Source organism: Diaphorina citri, unplaced genomic scaffold, assembly GCF_000475195.1.
Source record: "Diaphorina citri unplaced genomic scaffold, Diaci psyllid genome assembly version 1.1 scaffold185, whole genome shotgun sequence".
NCBI lineage: Eukaryota > Metazoa > Arthropoda > Insecta > Hemiptera > Psyllidae > Diaphorina > Diaphorina citri.
In genome coordinates, this window is record NW_007377622.1 from 200,873 (window position 1) to 226,691 (window position 25,819).

Here is a 25,819-nt window from a genome sequence, read left to right on the forward strand (position 1 = left end):
CCTTGGGCTGACATTTTGGCTACAAATAGTACAAAACTTTGCAAATGGAGATGGATGCCCTTCGCACTCAATCTTTTGCTATTTCTTCAGCAAGGGAAATTTCAAGCTGGTATCCTCCCATGTTTAAAGTCCTCCAGCCAGACTACTTACCTCGTGCCTACAGAAATTACTTTGCTCTCAAAGATACCTTTTTAGCCAACACCTGAGAGCAGCCTAAGACGCGTTTCGTTCTTATTGGAACTCATCAGTTAGACATAGCTCTCAGATGCTGGCCAAGAATTTAGAAGTGTTATTTATACTTAAAAAAAAGAGGTTTGACAGAGGGAACTGTAACTGCTATGGTCTTATCGTCCCGAAATCGAAGAGAGAAGGAAGACAGGACAGGAGAAAGCCAGCCGTTCCGAGAACGAACATTATCCCATCAGGATAAAATCCGCCCCGGGCGGGAATCGAACCCGCGGCCTAGCGCTTACAAGGCAGACGCACTACCAACTAAGCTAACTAGGCTGGCAGCTCTTTGACTTTAAAACCTCACCTAAGTCAGCACAACTGTTCCATTGATTTTCAGTCATGGCTAGGAGAAGTGACCACTTCGAATAACAAGGAGTTCACCATCCTCAACCTGGAGCAAGTTCTGGATCCCAGTCGACCTATGACAACTCGGATAATGGTCCGATTTGAACCGAATGGAGGCAGTCCCAAGGTGAAGACCATCTGGCTAAACGGAAAACAGATATGCCCAGCCGAAACTCCGAGTAAGTACGCCCTTTATAAACAAGACCACTTTAGAAATGGAAATGGTGAGGAAACGAGAACCTGCGTTTTCTATGTAAGATTACCTCCTGTATTTGTGTTCTGTGTTGTTGTGAGCGCCACACCTCAATAAAAATGTGTATAATTATTAATCGTGTTGAGAGGAACCCAAAATAGGCACCATTACGTGACGTGCCCACACAGTCATCCGTTTGTTGCCAACCACGTTGCCTCTACTGACGTTGCCTCTACTGACGTTGCGTAACCCTGCTTCCCTTTCAGGTGGCACTCCTGGAGAGCAACATCTTTCAAACCCGAGGTTACCTAAACAGTCCCGTGACTAGGTTTCTCAACTTCATGCGAGATCATGACAAAGTTTACTCATCTGTTGAAGATCTGCTGAGGCGTCATGAGAACTTTGTCACCAATGTGGAGAAGGCTGAGGATTACCAGAGGGAGGACAGCGGGACGGCAGTGTTTGAAGTCAACAAGTTCTTCGACCTATCAGGTAAGCTCCCCTGACCTGTGTCCCTGGTGGTCGTAGATACGTAGAAGCTTAACCCATCCTTTAGGGCTGTTTAGCCCCTACACCTAAGCCTCAGATTGGGCTTTTTGTATATGAAGTTAAGTGGTCACCAGACTATCTGTTCAGAAACCAAATAGGTACCTACTACCTTCCTGTCCAAAATACATACCTCCACTACATCGCCTACGTAGAGTAGGTAATAATTCATCAGGAACTCCTGTATCAAAATTGTTCCCAAGGGCAAGGTAAACCGAGACTCTTGACAAATGGAGTGTGCCTGAAGGCATGTGATGTGTTCCAACCTAATCAAACCCGTATAGAACATTTTGTTTTGCCTCTGAAGAGTGAAGCAATAATACATATACTATTAAATTATTATGTACCTAGGTAAATGTAGACGGCAGCAGACGAAGTTAAAAAGGCTAAATCACATTGTTCATTTTTTCCAGACTCGGATCTACAACAGCTAACCGGGCTGAATCTGGACAGCACCCTCGAAGACATACAACCCTCTCTACAAGCTCCCTTCTCGTCAAATCAGACCGACACTGAGATGCGCGCATTCCAGTTCAACTCGTTACGTCACGGGGATGATCTACCTGAGGCATTTGATTGGCGGGCTGAGGGCGTCATCTCCAAGGTCAAAGAACAAGGGAAGTGTGCGTGTTGTTGGGCGTTCTCAGCGGTGGGTGTGGTGGAAGCAATGCATGCCATCCAGGGGAACAATTTGACCGAACTATCTGTACAACGTGAGTTTCTTTAGTTAGATTTTTAATAGAGGGAACTGTAACTGCTAAGGTCTTATCGTCCCGAAAGTAAAGAAGGAAGAAAGACAAGATAGGAAAAAGCCAACCGTTTGGAGAACAAATCTTATATGTTGAGGATAAAGTTGGCTCGAGTGGAAATCGAACCCGCGACCTAGAGCTTACAGGTGTGCTACCCTCCAAGCTATCTAGGCTGGCTAGAAATGGAAATTTTGAGGAAACGAGAACCTGCGTTTCTATGTATGTAAGATTACCTCCTGTATTTGTGTTCTGTGTTGTTGTGAGCGCCACACCTCAATAAAAATGTGTATAATAATTATTAATCGTGTTGAGAGGAACCCAAAATAGGCACCATTACGTGACGTGCCCACATAGTCATCCGTTTGTTGCCAGCCACGTTGCCTGTTGCCTCTACTGACGTTGCGTAACCCTGCTTCCCTTTCAGGTGGTACTCCGGGATAGCAACATCTTTCAAACCCGAGGTTACCTAAACAGTCCCGTGACTAGGTTTCTCAACTTCATGCGAGATCATGACAAGGTTTACTCATCTGTAGAAGATCTGCTGAGGCGTCATGAGAACTTTGTCACCAATGTGGAGAAGGCTGAGGATTACCAGAGCGAGGACAGCGGGACGGCAGTGTTTGGAGTCAACAAGTTCTTCGACCTATCAGGTAAGGTCCCCTGACCTGTGTCCCTGGTGGTCTTAGATTCGTAGAAACTTAACCCATCCTTTAGGGCTGTTTAGCCCCTATACCTAAGCCTCAGATTGGGCTTTTTGTGTATGGAGTTAAGTGGTCACCAGACTATCTGTCCAGAAACCAAATAGGTACCTACTACCATCCTGTCCAAAATACATACCTCCACTACATCGCCTACGTAAAGTAATAATTCATCAGGAACTCCTGTATCAAAATTGTTCCCAAGGGCAAGGTAAACCGAGACCCTTGACAAATGGAGTGTGCCTGAAGGCATGTGATGTGTTCCAACCTAATCGAACCCTTATAGAACATTTTGTTTTGCCTCTGAAGAGTCTGAAGCAATAATACATATACTATTAAATTATTATGTACCTAGGTAAATGTAGACGGCAGCAGACGAAGTTAAAAAGGCCAAATCAAATTGTTTATTTTTTCCAGAATCGGATCTACAACAGCTAACCGGGCTGAATCTGGACAGCACTCTCGAAGACATACAACCCTCTCTACAAGCTCCCTTCTCGTCAAATCAGACCGACACTGAGATGCGCGCATTCCAGTTCAACTCGTTACGTCACGGGGATGATCTACCTGAGGCATTTGATTGGCGGGCTGAGGGCGTCATCTCCAAGGTCAAAGAACAAGGGAAGTGTGCGTGTTGTTGGGCGTTCTCAGCGGTGGGGGTGGTGGAAGCAATGCATGCCATCCAGGGGAACAGTTTGACCGAACTATCTGTACAACGTGAGTTTCTTTATTTAGATTTTTGATAGAGGGAACTGTAACTGCTGAGGTCTTATCGTCCCGAAAGTAAAGAAGGAAGAAAGACAAGATAGGAAAAAGCCAACCGTTTGGAGAACAAATCTTATATGTTGAGGATAAAGTTGGCTCGAGTGGAAATCGAACCCGCGACCTAGAGCTTACAGGTGTGCTACCCTCCAAGCTATCTAGGCTGGCTACCGAGAGTTAAGGGAATTAGTTCAACCGCAAGGTGCCGTGGTAGCGCCTTTACTAAACCATTGGAAATCCAAGATGGCCCATTCCCAACCATCGAAGATCTAACTTTCGGAAACTGAACACTATTGTCTCTCCTTGCAGAACTGGTGGACTGTGATATGTCTAATGGAGGCTGCAATGGTGGTCGTATGGATGATGCTCTCCAATACATTATAGACAATGGCGGTGTCGTATCAGACCAGGCATACCCGTATAAGGCCTCTGAGTCAGAGCGAGGGTGTTTGGTGGGGGAGGAGGAGGGGTTTAAGGTCAAGGTCAAGGAGTACTCAAGGATTCCTTATGGAGAAGAGGAGGAGATGAAGAAATGGGTGGCCACACGAGGCCCTCTGTCTGTTGGGATGAACGCGAATGGCCTGTTTGTGAGTATTGTATTGTATCTATCATTGTATCTTACTACCAATAAAACAATAAAATGGGGTTATCCCGTAAATTTCTAAAAAAAATAGTAACCAATTGGGGTGGCCGTTCATTTTTGGAATGTTTGCTTTTTGAATACCTTCTGGACAGAGTACCTTTAGAATGCCTTTGAATCCCTTCCTTCTGAGGACCTTTTGTTTCCTTTTTTTAATTAACTAATACCTACTTTATTCTGTTGAGGCTATTCAGAGGTCATCCTATCATTTTTCTGGGGATTCAAACCAATTCCTTGATTGTTTTCACGAGACTGTGTGCACCCCGAACGCGAAGCACAGAGCCAAGAAAAACTTCGAAAACACTCCTCTTAATCTAATTATCTAATCTTCTTGTGATTTCCAGTACTATTCAGGTGGCGTAATAGATTTGAATCAACGCTTGTGTAATCCCAAAGCTCAGAACCATGCTTCTTGTGATTTCCAGTACTATTCAGGTGGCGTAATAGATTTGAATCAACGCTTGTGTAATCCCAAAGCTCAGAACCATGCTCTCATTATTGTTGGATACGGCGAGGAAGAAAAGAAAGGTAAGAGGCCATCATCACGTGATTTCATGCGTCGAAGCACACTGGTATCACGCCCAATCATCAGTGGCTCTGGACTATGCAGCTCCAGAGGGGCCAATCTAATATCAAACCTCATCTCACGCTATGCCGAGATGTGGTTGTCCAGACTCCAGATATTGTATCACATGATATCTCGCGTGAGCCCCATAGCGTGAGAGCGTGAGGTACCGTCAATGTCGCTATCGTGAACGAAATCACCTACTACAAACTCTATTACGAGAGAGAACTTTGACCCATTATTTTCTGACTTGACATGAATCCTTTGTGAGATATTCCATGAACTCACGTGACGTGAGTGGAATGGTGAATTTTATTTTCAAATGCTCACATGTCTATTTTTACAGATGGAACTTCTATACCGTATTGGATTGTGAAGAATTCCTGGGGATCTGATTGGGGAGAAAAGGTAATTGAATTAAACTTATTACCTAACTATGTACCTATTACGGCTATTAGGTATATATACGTATGGATCTGTATGTATTATCTATTACCTAGCTTCTATTAGATGTCTACCAGGTGTTACTTTGGGTAATTAGGTCAAGCGCCAGCCTAGTTAGCTTAGTTGGTAGTGCGTCTGCCTTGTAAGCGCTAGGCCGCGGGTTCGATTCCCGCCCGGGGCGGATTTTAGGTGGTGGAAGCAATGCATGCCATCCAGGGGAACAGTTTGACCGAACTATCTGTACAACGTGAGTTTCTTTATTTAGATTTTTGATAGAGGGAACTGTAACTGCTGAGGTCTTATCGTCCCGAAAGTAAAGAAGGAAGAAAGAAAAGATAGGAAAAAGCCAACCGTTTGGAAGACAAACCTATAGGTTGAGGATAAAGTTGGCTCGAGTGGAAATCGAACCCGCGACCTAGAGCTTACAGGTGTGCTACCCTCCAAGCTATCTAGGCTGGCTACCGAGAGTTAAGGGAATTAGTTCAACCGCAAGGTGCCGTGGTAGCGCCTTTACTAAACCATTGGAAATCCAAGATGGCCCATTCCCAACCATCGAAGATCTAACTTTCGGAAACTGAACACTATTGTCTCTCCTTGCAGAACTGGTGGACTGTGATATGTCTAATGGAGGCTGCAATGGTGGTCGTATGGATGATGCTCTCCAATACATTATAGACAATGGCGGTGTCGTATCAGACCAGGCATACCCGTATAAGGCCTCTGAGTCAGAGCGAGGGTGTTTGGTGGGGGAGGAGGAGGGGTTTAAGGTCAAGGTCAAGGAGTACTCAAGGATTCCTTATGGAGAAGAGGAGGAGATGAAGAAATGGGTGGCCACACGAGGCCCTTTGTCTGTTGGGATGAACGCGAATGGCCTGTTTGTGAGTATTGTATTGTATCTATCCTATTGTATCTTACTACCAATAAAACAATAAAATGGGGTTATCCCGTAAATTTCTAAAAAAATAGTAACCAATTGGGGTGGCCGTTCATTTTTGGAATGTTTGCTTTTTGAATACCTTCTGGACAGAGTACCTTTAGAATGCCTTTGAATCCCTTTCTTCTAAGGACCTTTCCTTTCCTTTTTTTAATTACCTAATACCTACCTACTTTATTCTGTTGAGGCTATTCAGAGGTCATCCTATCATTTTTCTGGGGATTCAAACCAATACCTTGATTGTTTTCACGAGACTGTGTGCACCCCGAACGCGAAGCACAGAGCCAAGAAAAACTTCGAAAACACTCCTCTTAATCTAATTATCTAATCTTCTTGTGATTTCCAGTACTATTCAGGTGGCGTAATAGATTTGAATCAACGCTTGTGTAATCCCAAAGCTCAGAACCATGCTCTCATTATTGTTGGATACGGCGAGGAAGAAAAGAAAGGTAAGAGGCCATCATCACGTGATTTCATGCGTCGAAGCACACTGGTATCACGCCCAATCATCAGTGGCTCTGGACTAGGGTAAGTGTACCATTTATTCGCCCACCTAAAAAACGTACCATTTCCAGAGGGGCCAATCTAATCTCAAACCTCATCTCACGCTATGTCGAGATGTGGTTGTCCAGATATTGTATCACATGATATCTCGCGTGAGCCCCATAGCGTGAGAGCGTGAGGCACCGTCAATGTAGCTATCGTGAACGAAATCACCTACTGTAAACTCTATTACGAGAGAACTTTGACCCATTATTTTCTGACTTGACATGAATCCTTTGTGAGATGTTCCATGATCTCACGTGACGTGAGTGGAATGGTGAATTTTATTTTCAAATGCTCACATGTCTATTTTTACAGATGGAACTTCTATACCGTATTGGATTGTGAAGAATTCCTGGGGATCTGATTGGGGAGAAAAGGTAATTACCTAACTATGTACATATTACGGCTATTAGGTATATACGTATGGATCTGTATGATGTATTTACCTATTACCTAGCTTCTATTAGATGTCTACCAGGTAAAAAATGTAAATGCAGTTTCTTTGTGTTATTATGTCACAACTTTGGTGCTCACTGCAGCATTGTAGGGTTTTCCCAATACATATGTATCTCAATAATCCTAAAATCCAATGTTTACCTACCATGCTGGCACCGGTCGCTATGCGCATTTATATGTCATAGCTACTCATTTTCCTCACGAGGTTGAGTGGGTCCCGCAGCAGCCAGTCACGGAATCAATCATTTGCATGATACAAATTTCTTGACCTCGCCGGGAATCGAACCCGGGTCTCCCGCGTGCAAGGCGAGCGCAGTGACCACTACGCCATGGGAGCTGACGTCTACCAGGTTGTTACTTTGAATAATTAGGTCAAGTAAGTGTCCAACGACGATAGCACGTTGAATGCCAAAGTTCCCCAAGGATTATTGACGTTAAGCAACATTGGTATCGGAATTAGTGAACTTTTGGGCAATCCCGTGCTCCTGGGTTTTTCGGGCTCCACTCAGGCTGGTGAGGCTATAGTGAAGACGCGAGCAGACAGTCGACAAATTGGAGGGTAAAACCCCCACCACTAAAAAATCATATCGTCCTCGGAGCGGCTGGCTTTATCCTATCCTTAGCAGTTACCGTTCCATTTATCTAATCATAGCATCAGTTACCTGTACAGCCAAAATTATCTGTTACTTACCTACCTATATGTTGCAGGGTTATTTCCGAATAAGGAGAGGAGCAGACACATGTGGTATCTCTTACTTCGTTCATGGCGCGATAACGGAAGGAATATATATCGTCCTCGGAGCGGCTGGCTTTATCCTATCCTTAGCAGTTACCGTTCCCTTTATTAAATCATAGCAGTTACCTGTTCAACCAAAATTACCTGTTACTTACCTACCTCTATGTTGCAGGGTTATTTCCGAATAAGGAGAGGAGCAGACACATGTGGTATCTCTTACTTCGTTCATGGCGCGATAACGGAAGGAATAGGAGCATGAGAATAAACACGCACAGTTCGTATGACTAGGCACGCCGGAGCTGGAGCATGTAAATAACATGCACCAGTGCGAATAACATGCACCAGTGCGTATGGCACGCCAGAGGTAGCAGGTTCGATTCCCGACAAAGTCGAAGGTGTTTCGACTCTTTGCTTGATAGAATTCATGTTGGTCTAGTAGAACTGCGCACTTGCCGAAAGTAATGACCTAAAGTACTTAAACAGTGGCATATATCCTGTTTGGGGGGGAACCCGCAAGGTTTCGCCTGGGGGCCCCTCGGTCAGTAGATAGTCGGGGATGGATGTTCCAAATTCCAAGCATTTTGTTGCCCTGATGCCCTGGCCTCCGCGCCAAGGTTATTGCTACATGAGAGAGAGAGAGAGAGAGAGAGAGAGAGAGAGAAATGAAGGAGAAAGAGAGAGATAAAACAGGCGTCGAAAAATTCTGTCTTTCTGTGGAAGAATTACCTAACAGGACAGGACAAGCATTAACAATTATACATACTTGTGGGTAATATGTACCTAATAGGTAATATTCCATACATATAGATAAGTAGGTACCTATTGTATAATTTATTGTTGTAAAAAATCTAGCATTAACAATTGAAAAAAAAGAGATACTTTGTATTTTTCTAACATAATAAAATTCGACACATCTCTGGTAACTTTTTGGTGTTAATTTCTTTTGAAATTCGTCAATGTTTTGTTAACATGACATCCTAGATATCCATGTCCGGAAACCAATAAAAAATGTATTAACATGATTGTATCCAGATACCAACCAAGTACAACGTTGTTTAAGATAGTGTGATCTATCGAGATTTGAAAGCTATGGCATTCAGTCATTAGCAGGTACCACTGGTCTCGTTTAAACACAGACCATTTCAGTAATCAAGTAGGTATCATTTCAGTCCAGTTATCAGTTAGGTGGTTGGTTTCATTTGGATACAGAAGTGTATTTATCCGACTTGACTGGAATGTTACTGGCTGCCACCTGCCAGTAGTGTTTACCTACACGAGACGAGTAGTATCTAAGCTTTAATAGTGCTTAGTAAAACTTAAGTAACGTGGCCTTATTAAAAGCGCAAATCTTTAGTTTAATAAAACCAATATAACATATTAATATTTTACTATTTCGGTACCTAATATTGGTAATTACCTAGATACAAAAATATTTAGGTATCTACCTAGATTAAAAAGTAGATACTAGGCACCTACAATAAAGTTAATAGCAAATAGCAACTATCCACCTATAGTCAACCAAAATTTATGCAATATGCTTCTAAAAATTATCTAAACAATGCAAATATCTAAACAATTCAAATATCTAAACAACTCAAAGCTGCCTAACAATAATTAAAAGGTACAAATTATTTTTTAGGTAATGTTATAAAACCTACAATTTTATTCAGTTAGGATTTAGGTACCTCTATGAGATATTATGAGTTCCAACTGATGTCGATCGACTGTAGTATCTTAGTAGACGTCCACAACGGAGAACCGACTATCGACCCTAGCCTAGTACCAACCCAAGAGAAAATAAACAAACCATAGGTACTAAAATGAATATACATAGAAGCCTTGACCATAGTACCGACCCTTGCAGAAAATGAAGAAATTGAGCTGAGTATTTCTGCAATAATCGATGGTTTTGTATACATTTTTGATAACATTCTAACCTCGAAATTTTTATACTTGGAATCAGATTCAGATTTCCACTAGAGTTATCTATCACGTGCCCAGAATTATTCGCAAGATAAATCACATGCGAGTAACGTTACCAACACAAAATAACTCTTTATCAGTGGGTAAAACTATTTTTGGGTCCCATTGTTTCAAACAAAGGAGAAATCCACTTCTATTGTATTTATCAATAAAATTAAAATAAATTATCAATACTTGACTCTATTTTTATAATTAGTTACTTAACTTACTTATTAGTCTTATTACCTGTCATCGATATTAATAAAAATAACTACATAGTATTTACAATAGAATTGTTAGTGCTAGGTAGAGGGTTCGATTCCCGACCGGGGCGAACTCTTGCACGGTTTACCCACAGTTAAGTTTCATTTTCCTTTCGGTTTTTCCCCTCTTCTGAAGCTTGTGTCTCCTCTTTTGGTGTGATAGCTCTTCTACTAAGCCATAGGAAATCCAAAATGACAAAATTCCGAAGGAAAGAACAACCTTATTGCTCAAGGAGTAGGCTCCAGTTACTGTCCCGTACTTCTTGTTAATTTAGATATTTAGAAAATGATAGGAAAGAAGAGACCTCATTGAGCAATATTCAGCATTTCTGTGGCTTCGTTGGATAAATTAAACTCTGTCAATATCTTGTCTGAATTTTAATTAGAATTCGATTGAATTCCATTTGGAAAGTTCGTATTACATGTTTGTTTTTTCAATATTCATCGGGGTTTCAGTTACCTTGCATTTTCCATGAAATTCAAACTTGTTACATTTTACAGTCAATTTTCAATTCGATACAAATTAAAAATTGAACTTTCAGGAAGAACTTCACATTTCGCAAAAGTTATGGTTATCAACTTATGACACTTAAGTATGACGAAAACTTCGGACGAAAAGATAGAGAAAAGCCAGCCTAGTTAGCTTAGTTGGTAGTGCGTCTGCCTTGTAAGCGCTAGGCCGCGGGTTCGATTCCCGCCCGGCAATAGAATAGAATTGTAAGTGCTAGGTGCGAATTCTTGTCCGGTGCGAACTCTTGCACGGTTTACCCAGTTAAGTTTCATTTTCCTTTCGGTATTTCCCCTCTTCTGAAGTTTTTGTCTCCTCTTTTGGTGTGATAGCTCTTCTCCTAAGCCATAGGAAATCCAAAATGATAAAATTCCGAAGGAAAGAACAAGCTTATTGCTCAAGGAGTAGGCTCCGGTTACTGTCCAGTACTTCTTGTTCATTTAGATATTTAGAAAATGATAGGAAAGAAGAGACCTCATTCAACAATATTCAGCATTTCTGTGGCTTCGTTGGATAAATTAAACTACTCTGTCAATATCTTGTCTGAATTTTAATTAGAATTCGATTGAATTCCATTTGGAAAGTTCGTATTACATGTTTGTTTTTTCAATATATCTTTAGTTAAATAAAACCAATATGACATATTAATATTTTACTATTTAGGTACCTAATATTGGTAATTACCTAGATACAAAACTATTTAGGTATCTACCTACCTAGATTGAAAAGTAGATAATAGGCACCTACAATAAATTTAATAGCAAATAGCAACTATCCACCTATATTCAACCAAAATTTATGCAATGTGCTTCTAAAAATTATCTAAACAATGCAAATATCTAAACAATTCAAAGCTGCCTAATAATAATTTTATTAATAGGTACAAATTATTTTTACTTTCCTTATTTCTAGGTAATGTTATAAAACCTACAATTTTATTCAGTTGGGATTTAGGTACCTGTATGAGATAGGAGTTCCAACTGATGCCGATCGACTGTAGTATCTTAGTAGACGTCCACAACGGAGAACCGACTATCGACCCTAGCCTAGTACCAACCCAAGAGAAAATAAACAAACCATAGGTACTAAAATGAATATAGAAGCCTTGACCAATGACCATAGCACCGACCCTCGCAGAAAATGAAGAAATTGAGCTGAGTATTTCTGCAATAATCGATGGTTTTGTATACATTTTTGATAACATTCTAACCTCGAAATTTTCAAGCGTATCTAATTAAGCAGGAGGTTCCAGGCTCCGTTGTGGACACACTGGTGCTTGGGTCGATGGTCTCGGCAATTGGTCCATGGTCGATGGTCCATGGTCGCCGTTGTGGACGCGCACTGAGAAGCACCTTTAGGAACCGTCCGTCCTTAAACATAATATATGCAGGTGTCTAGAATATATACCTATGTACCTATATAGACACGTACACAATATCTCTTACTTTGATGACGTCATTATTTCAACATCCATTTAAGTACAATGATCCTCAAATAAAAAGGTACTACAAATCAATTACTAAGCCTAAGCCTAGTAAGCCTAGAATGTTTTATGTCAGCAACAAATTACAAAATTTCAGTGTCACCTTTACTTGTATGGGGGTAAACATAGCTTATGGTGGGTAATTGGGTATAAACAATAATTTAACACTATTATTATAATTTGAAAATAGGTACAAAAAAATATAAATATCACAGCACAATAACAAAAAAATTAAGTACATAGGATAAGGCTAGGATAAAAATTAAGTACATAGGATAAGGCTGATGTTTTTTTTTTTTTTTTTTTTTTCTTTTCAATTTTTCAGGCTCCGTTGTGGACACACTGGTGCTTGGGTCGATGGTCTCGGGCGATGGTCCATGGTCGCCATTGTGGACGCGCACTGAGAAGCACCTTTAGGAACCGTCCTTCCTTAAACATAATAGGTATACAGGTGTCTAGAATATATACCTATATACCTATAGACGTACACAATATCTCTTAGTTTGATGACGTCATTATTTCAACATCAATTTAAGTACAATGATCCTCAAATAAAAAGGTACTACAAATCAATTACTAAGCCTAAGCCTAGTAAGTCTAGAATATTTTATATCAGCAACAATTTACAAAATTTCAGTGTCAGCTTTACTTGTATGGGGATAAACATAGCTTGTGGTGGGTAATTGGGTATAAACAATAATTTAACACTATTATTATATTTTGAAAATAGGTACAAAAAATATAAATATCACAGCACAATAACAAAAAAATTAAGTACATAGGATAAGGCTGATGTTTTTTTTTTTTTTTTTTTTTTTACTCAGTTCTTCAATATTGTCCTCACGAGATTACGTCATCATAGGATTTCGTCTCTTGGGGATCGATGGAAGGTAACTACTAGATGAGATTTCAACGATGCATTCTCTATACCACCTCACCCTTGGAGATCCATAATTAGCGGGTCTAACACTCGTATTTATGAACAAGAATGATCGTTCTTAGATCAGTCTCAAGTCAAAATTGACCAATCAAATGCCTTGAGACTATGCTCACGAGATTACGTCATCATAGGATTTCGTCTCTTTGCGATCGATGGAAGGTAACCAATAGATGAGATTTCAACGATGCATTCTCTACCACCTCACCCTTGGAGATCCATAATTAGCGGGTCTAACACTCGTATTTATGAACAAAAATTCTCGATCTCAGATCAGTCTTAAACAAATTTTGGCCAATCAGATGTTTAGAATTGATACTTGAGCACTTGCTGAGAGCCAGCATTTTGTTCATAAATATGGGTGTAAGTCTCATATAAATAAGGAGAAAGTTTCATGCCTCGGCTGAGATCGAACCCACGCCCTCCTGTCCATTTCACCTGATGTTCCAAAGTACATCAACAAATTGAACTTTAGAAACAAATTCATCATTTTCGGTTTTAACAATTTGAAAACCGACGACATGGTAAGGGGAATTTGAAGCGGGTTTTAAACGCAGCTGTAGCTTTCTTATTATCCATGTACTGGGGTCAACTGTACGTATCAATCTGGATCTGGAAAGCGAAGAAGAAATGGGGCGTGGTTAGTCCAGAGGAAATGGGCTTGCTTGTCATGCAGAAGATCTCGGGTTCGATGACCACCATAAAATAATCTTAATAAATAAAATTAGAGAACCTTTTAAATTTTCTGTAGAAACGTAGAAAAAGATATAACATTTTTTCAAAATAAGAGACAGCGAGAAGTTATACTATGAAAATAACGACGGCGCTGTTACTCTGATGGACCTTTTGTTATCCTCTTTTCACAAAAAAACGGCTTGACCGATTTGGATGAAATTATTTGTGGTTGTTGGGAAGAGTACTGAGGGTGACATAGGCTATTTAAATTTGTCATATTCTATCCCGATTCAAAATGGCAGAACCTCAAAGTTATGACTCTTAAAAGTTCAACACTTCCTAGTGTTTTTTATGTGCACCCAACACATAACTGTTAAGTATTGTAACTGGTATAGGCTATAGCTTATAGCCCCTCTGATGAAGAACATACTACATAATGGGTAAACACAGAACATAAGAGTCTAATGTAGCACTTGTGTTGTTGTTATTATTTTTGTTGACAAGGGGTACCTATGCAAAGTATGTGAGTTAGAATATTTGCCCCTTACCTACATACAAGAGATCTCAAGTTCATTAAAAGGAATCGTCTGCTGTAGCTGTAGCAATTAATGATGCTAGATTTTTGGTCTGGCGTTTCTTGGGGTGCGGCACGTGTTGTTGATTTATACGCAAAGGAATCGCCTATATCAGGGGTTTCCAACTTCCATGTGTATGCGGGCCACATGCTACATTCGGACTTCGGAGGTACTTCGCGGGCCACATATGTACATAGGGGAGCACCCCCCCCCACCCCCCAACTTCTTAGAAATGGAGTCCGATCGAATTTTGAGTGCCGCAGGCGAAACTTTTCAAACAGTATTCTCCTAATTGTAGCTGAACACTAAAGGGGGTCAGTTTCAGTTGGTCTGGCGGGCCACGTGGCCCGCGGGCCGATGGTTGGAAACCCCTGGCCTATGTAATCTGGGTACAATATTACAGTGGGGGATGGTAAGTTATCATGGAAGAAGGAGGAATCACTCACCTCACTCAGGATGACCCAGTTGTCAGATTCACTAAGTACAATGAGTTGTAACTCCGCCACTAGCTCAGAACCTTCTTCTACATATTCATCCACTGTACCCCAGTTGTTGAACTTCCCTGTAATTAAAATATAAGCTCATAGATTTAATAAGTACATGTACATATTTTTCATGTTTAATAGAGGGAACTATAATTGCTAATCTCTTCTCGTCTCGAAGACAAAGAGAGAAGGAAGACAGGATAGGAGAAACCCAGCCGTTCTAAGAAAGAATTTTATCTGCTAAGGATAAAATACGCCCCGAATCGAACCCGCGACCTAGCGCTTACAAGGCAGACGCACTACCAAACGAGATAACTGAGCTGGCTCCCTATCTACCAGGTACCTTGCCTAAAAGTTCAAATGAAAATGAGCATCTCCACTAATCATGTATTTCACATTGTATACTCAATTATTTTCACGGCGTTCATAAGATTGTCCTATTCCATCCACTGTTGGTTACTTTAGTGTGCCTGTGCAGTTGTACATTCAATATGTATTATGAGGGCAGCTGAGAAGCAGGGACTTTCATCTCTATTAACAGACCGATACTTACCAATGGTAACTGTTTCATTACTATCGGCTAGTAAGGCCACTACACTTGTATTGTACAACATATCAGATGGGTGTTCAGCATTACCACTCCGGAACACTACCCTGAAACAGAACACATCGGTTAAGCAACGCTTAGTGTGGCGTATGTTTGGACAAGAACGAATGCTAGTGTGGTTCTGAAAACTGTAGAACCCGCTCTGAAAAAAAATTCCTACGGACTCCGAAAAGGTTCGATTGAGTCCCAAATTGAATGGACAAAAATTATTACAACAGCAAAAGTTAATTAATTATTTAATAGTACAGCAAAAAAAAAAAAAAAAAAAAAAAAAAAAAAAAATCTGTCCCCTCAAATATAAAAAAAGCGATTTTTATCAACTGTAAAAGTTTTTGATAGGTATTGTAGAACAGAATGCCCCTCCCCACTCTTTATATGTAGGTATAAGGAAGAAATAGCCCTAACAACATTTTTGATTGGGTAATTGTAGGTCTTACGATATATCGTACGTTATACCGTAAGGCCAACAATTACCTAACCATCGATGTTGCTAGGGAGGAACTTTCAGAAATCTAATGGAGAAATGCACCTTACAAAATCTTCTCCTTACCTTTTCAGTTTGACCCCTGGTGGTCGAAATCGGAACGACAGAATATCGTTAGGCTGAGGCAGAAGACCCCAGAAGAACGTTTCGCCCAAGTAGGCCCTCTTGAGAGTGTGCTCTTTGTAAGCTTTGATTGTAGAGCCTACCTCGGCTGGTGGGTTATTGTGAGGGAAGAACAGCGGGATTTTACCAAACTGCTTGTCCTGTAGAACAAAGAGTGGATTGGAACACATCACATGCCTTCAGGCAAACTCCATTTGTCAATCAATTTAATCAATTTGGAATCAATTTAATTTGAAAAAAAAAACCCATTTACTGATGAAAATTTGTAATGAAACAATAAGCTGAAAAAATAATGTCTTCTTGCATTCGTTCATTCAGTCAGTCAGACAGACAAACTTTCAAATATACTAAGGCACCTACCTAATTCGTTTTGGTTAGAACTTACCCTCAGTTTTTGAACTTTGCCTTTGAGAGAGGACACTGTCCCAATGTGCTGGAATAGAGATGGCTTATGGTGGAGCCATACGTTCTCTGCTCGTTTCTTGCAGTCACTCTGGAGAAGAAAAATCAAATGGTCAGTAGTCCGTCCAAGTAACAAACAAACAATTAAGACTATTTCAATTGGATGATACAGAATTTCGTCCCAAACTGATTTCCTTTTATGAATTTCATCCCAAACAAGTTAGTTTTCTTTATTGAATTTCATCCCAAACAAATTTTCTTTATTAAATTTCGTCCCAAGTCCGGTTTACTTTACCAAATTCCATCCGGGAAAGGGTAAGTTATTAAATTCCGTCCATCAAGTCACTCACCTGATCTTTCTCGGAGCTGCACAGTTTGAAGTTGATGAAACCTTCTAGTAACCAATCCACGGGTTTATCATTATAGAGGAGAAGAAATATCTGGATGAGAGAGGGCAGATCTGTACTGTGGAACAATTTACCTGGAATGATGGAATAGAGAGAGAGAACTTGAGATAACTTTCACCCCCTTGATATTGTCATGCGATTGTGCCATTGGTATGGAATATATGAGCTTCCTGAAGAGAACTGCGGACAGATTATGTATGAAATGAAACCGGAGCTATGCTCAAGTTTTGGGTTGGTTGAGAACTAAATGTCAAATCTCAATCATTAGAACAATAAGCATGAGGATCAGAGGTACAAGGAAGAGGGCAAGAGGTTTGGGATGCGAAGATGGTGCGGGTTGTTTTTAATTGAACTGTTGTTATTTTAAGAAAAATCAAATAATGATGCCCTGAAAAAAAAAAAACATACTCGATATTCTGTGAGGCAAGCAACGTTTTATTATGTTAAATATTAAATAAACAATATCGTTTACCTACCAAAAAAAAAAAAAAAAAAAAAAAGGGGCCCAAAAAAAAAAAAAAAAAAAAAAAAAAAAAAAAAAGGAAAGGTATAGTATTATTGTAATGTACCTAGTTCTATTACATTGACTTGAAAGCGGAGTTGTCAGGTTGACACAAATCTTCAGTCAACAACAGCACGTTGAATTTTAAAGGAAACATTTGTAGCAGTTATACCGCGGTCCGTTTGTGGTATGTTTGCCGCAGCACACATACGCGACTTTACACTCGGAAAAAAATCTATTCGAATCACATGTAATATTTCAAAAAGGTTAATCTCAGCATCACCTACCTATAAACCCAAGCTGGCAGAAGTCCAGCACGAACCACTGACTGTTATGCGCACTTTGCGCATACGCAAACTTTTTGACGCGCGTCACAAACCCCTCCTTAGCGAGCACATCATCTTCCAGTTGCATATAGAACAGTGCGCGCTCTTGCGCAAACATCATGAGGTACGCAAAGTCCAGGTTCTGTTTCGAGCGCCACCGTACGCGGTCCATACTGTCTCCCAGGGTCGGTCTCAGCTTGCTCAGGTCCGGATAGTAGGAGGGGTGGGGTGCCAACACATCGACCAGCCCTGAGTTGATTGCCTCGACAAATCTGTAAATAAGGTGATTATTTTTATTTATTTATTTTATTATCATTTATTTTTAATTTTATTTTTTTATATTTTTTTAACAAAGACTTTCTTTCTTTATTTGTAAATATACAATCAAACAATGCAATGTTATTATGTTACCAAATTCGACATGAAAATAATAAATTATTGGAATAAACAATGGAAAGCTTTATTATAATCAATTAATTATGGGATTGTGTGAATTGCAGGAAGCATAAATAGAGCCTTTGTTTTATAAATCATTTTGAGAGTCTTGATATGTAGGTAACTTTTTTAGCCAATACCTACCAAATGTTAGTCCAAAACAATCATCCTCTCTAGGGCTGACTGAGAGGCTGACGAAAAACGCCGACCCGTCTGAACACGGAAAGAAGTCTTAATAATAATTATTTTTAAATTCCTAACAACCTCCATTTATTTCCACTGTCATCTAATTTCTCCTCCAAACCTCCACATAATATCAACTATAACAACTTACTGTGGAACAGACAGGATTTCATTTGCAACTTGGGTGACATACGTCTCGTCTGTCTGGAACAACAAAAGAAGTAAAATATAAATCAATAGGTAGGTAATTATACAGAGTGTGCTGAACCATGTGATGGTTCAATCCCACTCGACACGCTTTTGCGTAATTCCCACACTCCTCTCTCAACACAACAACCGGAGGGATACTTTGTAGATTCTAATAAGCTTAACCCAACCTTTAAGGGTTGCTTTGACTCGACCAACTAAAGTAGCGTCCATAACCGAGAAACCGATCATGGACACATAGTTAGTACCGACCCAAGAGAAAATAAACCAAACCATGCTAATGAATAGAACCGTCCTCAAACGGAGTCTTGACCAATAAAGTACCGACCGTCAGCAGAAAATCAAGAAATCGAGTATTTTTTCCGGCGATGGTCTTGGTGAGGTCCCCCAATGGTCCTATGATCGTCCCATGTCGACCGTTGTGACCGCGCCCACTAAGACAGTGGGCTTTTTATGTACTCGACTCCCTTACACTTCTCCTATTGAACACAATACAACACAAAGTCTTCTCTTCTCTTCCGGGAACATAGCATCCAGCACATTCTTCAGTGTGGCAAACATATAGGTTTGATTGAGTCGCTTTACAGTGGGTAGACCGATGGAGAGTGATACTGAAACATATGGGGAGAATATAACTTGTGAATTGAATGCATAAAATGGCTAGGTATTTTCACATTCCAATTACCTACGATGATGTGGTTTTTTGGGTGTTTTATAGTTTTTTTTTTTTTTTTTTTTTTTTTTGAGGTAGGAGTATTTAACGTGACGAGGAGTTTACCATACCTACATTCGGCGCGGTGGGCGGCGACAAGAGATGAATTTTCCTTTCGCAAACATTTGGTCCGTGTGTTTGGTCCGTGGAACAGATTCCGATGGTGGACCATCTTGGATTTCCTATGGTTTAATACTGGCGCCATTTCAGTTTCCAAAGAGAACCGGTTCCGTTTCCGAAAGTTTTCAGAAAGGAAAATACCTACACCTAAGACTCCTAAGAGGTACCTTACATGATCATTAGTAATGTAATGTCATTACTAATGATGGAATTCCGGATTTTCTGATTTTTCATCATCATTACTTGGAAATAATGACATTACTAATGATTGTGTAAGGTACCTATAATAAGCGAGTCAAGCTACCCAATTTCTGCTCCTACTAGCCTACAGAAATTTTACAGTTACGCAGAAGCGATTTTTCATGCAGTCTGATTGTAAAAATCGAATTCAAAAATGAAATATCATCTCACCTCCTGTTCGCTTCTTTGAGATCAACAGGTTAGGTTGTAGACTATGAGGATTATCCAATAGATGAGGTAGGAACTGAAAGATAGACGGAGGTCGAATTGACTGCACCGAGTCATTCTCACTGAGAACCCATGATACCTAGAACCAACGAAATACACTGTAAGCTAGGTACCCTGATAGATAGCTTGGAAGGTGGCGCCTACTTTGGAAGCGCTAGGTCGCAGGTTTGATGCCCGGGGCAAAATTTATCAGACTCATAAGGGCTCTTTCTCTGAATGATCTCTACATTAGAGTGAACTACACTACTGTTACGTCACGTGAGCTCCTGTGACGTTAGGGCAGTATCGTGTGGCTATCATGAACGAAATCACCTACTTTATTATGGGAGTTGGTTACTTTAGTGCACGCACAGTACGTATGACTCGGCACGCCGGAGCTGGAGCATGTAAATAACATGTACAGTCCGAATAACATGCACCAGTGCGTATGGCATGCCAGAGGTAGCAGGTTCGACTCCCGACAAAGTCGAAGGTGTTTTGACTCTTTGCTTGATAGAATTCATGTTGGTCTAGTAACTAGTAGAACTCCGCACTTGCCGAAAGTAATGACCTAAAGTAGCATATATCCTATTTGGGGGGAACCCGCAAGGTTTCGCCTGGGCCCCTCGGTCAATAGATAGTCGGGGGTGAATGTTCCAAATTCCAAGCATTTTGTTGCCCTGATGCCCTGGCCTCCGCGCCAAGGTTATTGCTACATGAGAGAGAGAGAGAGAGAAATGAAGAAGAAAGAGAGAGATAAAACAGGTGTCGAAAAATTCCGTCTTTCTGTGGAAGAATTACCTAACAGGACAGGACAAGCATTAACAATTATACATACTTGGGTAATAATAGGTAATATTCCATACATATAGGTAAGTAGGTAGGTAAGTACCTATTGTATAATTTATTGTTGTAAAAAATCTTAGTATTAACAATTGAAAAAAAAAGAGATACTTTGTATTTTTCTAACATAATAAAATTCGACACATCTCTGGTAACTTTTTGGTATTAATTTCTTTTGAAATTCGTCAATGTTTTGTTAACATGACATCCTAGATATCCATGTCCGGAAACCGGAAACCAATGAAAAATGTATTGACATGATTGTATCCAGATACCAACCAAGTACAACGTTGTTTAACATGGTGTGATCTATCGAGATTTGAAAGCTATGGCAAACAGTCATCAGCAGGTACCACTGGTCTCGTTTAAACACGGACCATTTCAGTAATCAAGTAGGTATCATTTCAGTCCAGTTATCAGTTAGGTGGTTGGTTTCATTTGGATACAGAAGTGTATTTTATCCGACTTGACTGGAATGTTACTGGCTGCCACCTGCCAGTAGTGTTTACCTACACGAGACGAGTAGTATCTAAGCTTTAATAGTGCTTAGTAAAACTTAAGTAACGTGGCCTTATTAAAAGGTCAAATCTTTAGTTAACGCAGCTCCCATGGCGTAGTGGTCACTGCGCTCGCCTTGCACGCGGGAGACCCGGGTTCGATTCCCGGCGGGGTCAAGAAATTTGTATATCAACTGTAAAAGTTTTTGATAGGTATTGTAGAACAAAATGCCCCTCCCCACTCTTTATATGTAGGTATAAGGAAGAAATAGCCCTAACAACATTTTTGATTGGGTAATTGTAGGTCTTACGATATATCGTACGTTATACCGTAAGGCCAACAATTACCTAACCATCGATGTTGCTAGGGAGGAACTTTCAGAAATCTAATGGAGAAATGCACCTTACAAAATCTTCTCCTTACCTTTTCAGTTTGACCCCTGGTGGTCGAAATCGGAACGACAGAATATCGTTAGGCTGAGGCAGAAGACCCCAGAAGAACGTTTCGCCCAAGTAGGCCCTCTTGAGAGTGTGCTCTTTGTAAGCTTTGATTGTAGAGCCTACCTCGGCTGGTGGGTTATTGTGAGGGAAGAACAGCGGGATTTTACCAAACTGCTTGTCCTGTAGAACAAAGAGTGGATTGGAACACATCACATGCCTTCAGGCAAACTCCATTTGTCAATCAATTTAATCAATTTGGAATCAATTTAATTTGAAAAAAAAAACCCATTTACTGATGAAAATTTGTAATGAAACAATAAGCTGAAAAAATAATGTCTTCTTGCATTCGTTCATTCAGTCAGTCAGACAGACAAACTTTCAAATATACTAAGGCACCTACCTAATTCGTTTTGGTTAGAACTTACCCTCAGTTTTTGAACTTTGCCTTTGAGAGAGGACACTGTCCCAATGTGCTGGAATAGAGATGGCTTATGGTGGAGCCATACGTTCTCTGCTCGTTTCTTGCAGTCACTCTGGAGAAGAAAAATCAAATGGTCAGTAGTCCGTCCAAGTACCTAACAAACAATTAAGACTATTTCAATCGGATGATACAGAATTTCGTCCCAAACTGATTTCCTTTTATGAATTTCATCCCAAACAAGTTAGTTTTCTTTATTGAATTTCATCCCAAACAAATTTTCTTTATTAAATTTCGTCCCAAGTCCGGTTTACTTTACCAAATTCCATCCGGGAAAGGGTAAGTTATTAAATTCCGTCCATCAAGTCACTCACCTGATCTTTCTCGGAGCTGCACAGTTTGAAGTTGATGAAACCTTCTAGTAACCAGTCCACGGGTTTATCATTGTAGAGGAGAAGAAATATCTGGATGAGAGAGGGCAGATCTGTACTGTGGAACAATTTACCTGGAATGATGGAATAGAGAGAGAGAACTTGAGATAAATGGAAGAAAAGGTTTAGTATTATTGTAATGTAGTTCTATTACATTGACTGTCAGGTTGACACGAATCTTCAGTCAACAACAGCACGTTGAATTTTGTAGCAGTTATACCGCGGTCCGTTTGTGGTATGTTCTGCCGCAGCACACATACGCAACTTTACACTCGGAAAAAAATCTATTCGAATCACATGTAATATTTCAAAAAGGTTAATCTCAGCATCACCTACCAATAAACCCAAGCTGACAGAAGTCCAGCACGAACCACTGACTGTTATGCGCACTTTGCGCATACGCAAACTTTTTGACGCGCGTCACAAACCCGTCCTTAGCGAGCACATCATCTTCCAGTTGCATATAGAACAGTGCGCGCTCTTGCGCAAACATCATGAGGTACGCAAAGTCCAGGTTCTGTTTCGAGCGCCACCGTACGCGGTCCATACTGTCTCCCAGGGTCGGTCTCAGCTTGCTCAGGTCCGGATAGTAGGAGGGGTGGGGTGCCAACACATCGACCAGCCCTGAGTTGATTGCCTCGACAAATCTGTAAATAAGGTGATTATTTTTATTTATTTATTTTATTATCATTTATTTTTAATTTTATTTTTTTATATTTTTTTAACAAAGACTTTCTTTCTTTATTTGTAAATATACAATCAAACAATGCAATGTTATCATGTTACCAAATTCGACATGAAAATAATAAATTATTGGAATAAACAATGGAAAGCTTTATTTTAATCAATGAATTATGGGATTGTGTGAATTGCAGGAAGCATAAATAGAGCCTTTGTTTTATAAATCATTTTGAGAGTCTTGATATGTAGGTAACTTTTTTTAGCCAATACCAAATGTTAGTCCAAAACAATCATTCTCTCTAGGGCTGACTGAGAGGCTGACGAAAAACGCCGACCCGTCTGAACACGGGAAGAAGATCACGAGATTCTTGATAGTAATTATTTTTAAAGCCCTAACAACCTCCATTTATTTCCACTGTCATCTAATTTCTCCTCCAAACCTCCACATAATATCAACTATAACAACTTACTGTGGAACAGACAGGATTTCATTTGCAACTTGGGTGACATACGTCTCGTCTGTCTGGAACAACAAAAGAAGTAAAATATAAATCAATAGGTAGGTAATTAAGAGTGTGCCTGAACGCATGTGATGTGTTCCAATCCACTCGACACCTTTTGTAGATTCGCACCTATAAGCTTAACCCAACTTTTAGGGTTGTTTGACTCGACACCTAAGTAGGCGTCCATAACCGAGAACCGATCATGGACCATAGCCTAGTACCGACCCAAGAGAAAATAAACAATCCATGCTAATGAATAGAAGCGTCCTCAAATAGGGTTGTTTGACTCGACACCTAAGTAGGCGTGCATAACCGAGAACCGATCATGGACCATAGCCTAGTACCGACCCAAGAGAAAATAAACAATCCATGCTAATGAATAGAAGCGTCCTCAACGGAGTCTTGACCATAATACCGACCGTAGCAGAAAATCAAGAAATCGAGTATTTTTTCGGCGATGGTCTTGGTGAAGGTCAATGGTCTATGGTCGCCGTTGTGACCGCGCACTAAGCCAGTGGGCTTTTTATGTACTCGACCCCTTACCTCTCCTATGAACACAATGACAACACAGTCTTCCTTCTCTTCCGGGGACATGGCATCCAGCACATTCTTCAGTGTGGCAAACATATAGGTTTGATTGAGTCGCTTTACAGTAGGTAGACCGATGGAGAGTGATACTGAAACATATAGGGAGATGATAATTTGTATTGAATGCATAAAATGGCTAGGATGAATGATACTGAAACATATAGGGAGATGATAACTAGTATTGAATGCATAAAATGGCTAGGTATTTCATTCAATTACGATGAATTCGATAATTTGCGAATTTCATAAGTTTTTTTTTTTTTTTTTTTTTTTTCATTGAAGTATATGGTCCATGGTCGCCGTTGTGACCGCGCACTAAGCCAGTGGGCTTTTTATGTACTCGACCCCCTTACCTCTCCTATGAACACAATGACAACACAGTCTTCCTTCTCTTCCGGGGACATAGCATCCAGCACATTCTTCAGTGTGGCAAACATATAGGTTTGATTGAGTCGCTTTACAGTAGGTAGACCGATGGAGAGTGATACTGAAAAAATATACAATCAAACAATGCAATGTTATTATGTTACCAAATTCGACATGAAAATAATAAATTATTGGAATAAACAATGGAAAGCTTTATTATAATCAATTAATTATGGGATTGTGTGAATTGCAGGAAGCATAAATAGAGCCTTTGTTTTATAAATCATTTTGAGAGTCTTGATATGTAGGTAACTTTTTTAGCCAATACCTACCAAATGTTAGTCCAAAACAATCATCCTCTCTAGGGCTGACTGAGAGGCTGACGAAAAACGCCGACCCGTCTGAACACGGAAAGAAGTCTTAATAATAATTATTTTTAAATTCCTAACAACCTCCATTTATTTCCACTGTCATCTAATTTCTCCTCCAAACCTCCACATAATATCAACTATAACAACTTACTGTGGAACAGTGTGTTTCTACCTTTCTACCTTCAGTTACCTTTTTGCTGACTATCAAGTCTTGTACCAGACTCCGCTGAGTGTTATTCCTAACCACTCCACCACCTCCATGAGGAACATGTAGTAGTTGTGCTTCGTATTCTCTAGCTCGATACAATGCGTCTAGGTGTGACAGACGTAACTGCAGATCGGCTATCCTATCCATCAGATGAGATTCTTCCGAGGTTATATCTGAAATGGAAAATGGAAACCTAGAGAATATGCAGATCATAATATGCATTTGCATATGACAATATGCAATTTCATATAATCCGGGCTCTAATAATCATTGGGCTAGAGAAGTAAATAATGGGCTCTCTCTACATACATAATTATAAAACTTATGAGAAAAAAAATCTGATAATATGTAGAAAGCGGGACCTATAAAGTCTCATTTTAAATTCAATTTCCTTTTTTGATCATCTCGATGTTAAAAACTAATTATTGTTTAAAACATCAATAAACGATTAAAAAAAAAAAAATCAATTTTGAGCATTTTTGAGCTTAAATCTTCAAATTCATATTGAAATCCATCACTTGTTACCTACCTGCTTTGAGATATAAAAATAAATAGAATTATCTTTCTACATCATTTTTTCAGTTTTTCGGAACCGAAGCATATTTGAGGTCAGTTTTTGGAGGGTCCGTTTATAGTTATGGCTTACCTATAGTCAATTTTATCTTCTTAAAACTATCGTTAGGTGGGTATTTCGTATTTTCCTCCGCTTCTCTTCGTGCATTAGATTTAGATTACATAATTATATTCTTTACACAGGTATTAGATTATTCATTATTCATATTTC

At 39.9% G+C, this 25,819-nt stretch overlaps 3 protein-coding genes across 3 annotated transcripts in view; 1 reads left to right on the top strand and 2 right to left on the bottom strand.

The window, feature by feature from the left end:
* Positions 1 to 1,016: 1,016 nt before the first annotated feature.
* LOC103505616 (zingipain-2-like) lies at positions 1,017 to 8,546 on the top strand. Its single transcript, XM_026820923.1, has 6 exons — positions 1,017 to 1,261; positions 1,729 to 2,028; positions 3,834 to 4,111; positions 4,590 to 4,692; positions 6,969 to 7,030; positions 8,018 to 8,546. Exons 1-6 carry the CDS (start codon positions 1,111 to 1,113, stop codon positions 8,102 to 8,104), a joined length of 981 nt encoding a protein of 326 aa, XP_026676724.1. The 5' UTR covers positions 1,017 to 1,110; the 3' UTR covers positions 8,105 to 8,546.
* Positions 8,547 to 13,146: 4,600 nt separating this feature from the next.
* The window catches only part of LOC103505621 (alpha-1,3-mannosyl-glycoprotein 4-beta-N-acetylglucosaminyltransferase A), a 42,457-nt gene continuing 29,784 nt past the window's right edge, over positions 13,147 to 25,819 (bottom strand). Inside the window, exons 3-13 of the mRNA XM_026820920.1 lie at positions 25,018 to 25,208; positions 19,653 to 19,788; positions 18,905 to 19,020; positions 18,354 to 18,406; positions 17,546 to 17,856; positions 16,700 to 16,830; positions 16,333 to 16,440; positions 15,891 to 16,087; positions 15,287 to 15,387; positions 14,695 to 14,810; positions 13,147 to 13,610 (exon numbers count right to left, since the gene is read on the bottom strand). Of these exons, the coding sequence (XP_026676721.1) occupies positions 13,587 to 13,610; positions 14,695 to 14,810; positions 15,287 to 15,387; positions 15,891 to 16,087; positions 16,333 to 16,440; positions 16,700 to 16,830; positions 17,546 to 17,856; positions 18,354 to 18,406; positions 18,905 to 19,020; positions 19,653 to 19,788; positions 25,018 to 25,208 (1,484 nt within the window). The 3' untranslated portion in view covers positions 13,147 to 13,586. The remainder of the gene's footprint in view (positions 13,611 to 14,694; positions 14,811 to 15,286; positions 15,388 to 15,890; positions 16,088 to 16,332; positions 16,441 to 16,699; positions 16,831 to 17,545; positions 17,857 to 18,353; positions 18,407 to 18,904; positions 19,021 to 19,652; positions 19,789 to 25,017; positions 25,209 to 25,819) is intronic.
* LOC113465947 (alpha-1,3-mannosyl-glycoprotein 4-beta-N-acetylglucosaminyltransferase A-like) overlaps positions 21,449 to 25,819 on the bottom strand; it is a 12,623-nt gene continuing 8,252 nt past the window's right edge. The window contains exons 3-8 of the mRNA XM_026820924.1: positions 24,444 to 24,577; positions 23,470 to 23,522; positions 22,655 to 22,965; positions 22,262 to 22,392; positions 21,895 to 22,002; positions 21,449 to 21,649 (exon numbers count right to left, since the gene is read on the bottom strand). Coding sequence (XP_026676725.1) covers positions 21,449 to 21,649; positions 21,895 to 22,002; positions 22,262 to 22,392; positions 22,655 to 22,965; positions 23,470 to 23,522; positions 24,444 to 24,527 — 888 coding nt within the window. The 5' untranslated portion in view covers positions 24,528 to 24,577. The remainder of the gene's footprint in view (positions 21,650 to 21,894; positions 22,003 to 22,261; positions 22,393 to 22,654; positions 22,966 to 23,469; positions 23,523 to 24,443; positions 24,578 to 25,819) is intronic.